The following is a 1,030-nucleotide window of genomic DNA, read 5'->3' on the forward strand; positions in this document are numbered from 1 at the left end:
CATTTCTGCTGATGGATCCTCTTAAATGTTACACACTGGACCTTTAATGTCTTATTATCAACCACTGATATTGCCATTAATTGCAGTTCATACGCCCATTATAAATGGTGACTTATCAAAAAGTGATAAACATTTTTATCTACGAATCAAGTCTCTTGTTTTTCTCTTCTACAGAGAATCATGTAGTAAAGGATCCATTGTGGACCTGCTCCAAATCCTCCAGTCCAGAGGTTTCCGCTGGACCTGCACAGATAACGACCAGTAAGTGACTTCCAACAACTCTTCCAAAACTGAACGGCAAAATACGATGTTTGTCCGTGTCTCTCTAGAATGGCGCGTAGAAGCATTTCCTGACCTGACACAGACAGACAGATGACATGTGAGACTTGTTGCTGATAATGTTTTATGACTTAATGATGAACTTCCTGATGAATCCTGGACTAACAGATATCATATTTTTCCACAGGACTCTGATGATCCTTCAGTGTATCCAGAACCCCAAACAGTCCTCCTGCCAAACATGTGCAAACAGCCTGTTACACAGAAGGAGCCTCACGTTTAACTGAATCGCCCACTGTTGTGGTTTATTTTCTTTGCCTCACTACACCTTGAGTAATATCTAACTGACTTAAAACTTTTGGCTATCTGACTGTAGTGACAGACCACAGTAATTGGCACACAGAAATTGTGACACAGACTTACAGATCACAAATAGAACTGAGTTTCACTCCATGTGTAAGGTTTGTTTGCATCAAACAGGATACAAGCAAACTGAGTTGACACAAGAATCAACTGACATGAACAGAGAACTCTCTTTTATACCGTTTACTGATGATGACTAAACAGTGTCATAGCACATCCCATATTTCACCCATAGTTGACAAGGATCTTCTTGTCCGTCCTAATTGTAAAAAAAGTATTTACTACAAAATTACTACATCCCCTTATTGTACTGTACCTACCCGTGTTATTTCCTAGGCCTGATTTACAACTGCTGCGTGCTCTCCATAGAGTTACACTGTACCATAGT

The 1,030-nt window shown here is 39.9% G+C and overlaps 1 protein-coding gene across 2 annotated transcripts in view; it reads left to right on the plus strand.

The window, feature by feature from the left end:
- Positions 1 to 1,024, plus strand: part of LOC118321691 (ADP-ribosyl cyclase/cyclic ADP-ribose hydrolase 1-like) — a 5,679-nt gene extending 4,655 nt beyond the window's left edge. For both annotated transcript variants that reach the window (XM_035653155.1, XM_035653145.1), the window contains 2 exons: positions 175 to 261; positions 467 to 1,024. In XM_035653155.1, coding sequence (XP_035509048.1) covers positions 175 to 261; positions 467 to 566 — 187 coding nt within the window. In that variant the 3' untranslated portion in view covers positions 567 to 1,024. The remainder of the gene's footprint in view (positions 1 to 174; positions 262 to 466) is intronic.
- The last annotated feature ends 6 nt before the right edge of the window (positions 1,025 to 1,030 follow it).

This window comes from Morone saxatilis, unplaced genomic scaffold, assembly GCF_004916995.1.
Source record: "Morone saxatilis isolate NCDOM2014 unplaced genomic scaffold, NCSU_SB_2.0 Contig0, whole genome shotgun sequence".
In the NCBI taxonomy this organism is placed as follows: Eukaryota; Metazoa; Chordata; class Actinopteri; family Moronidae; genus Morone; species Morone saxatilis.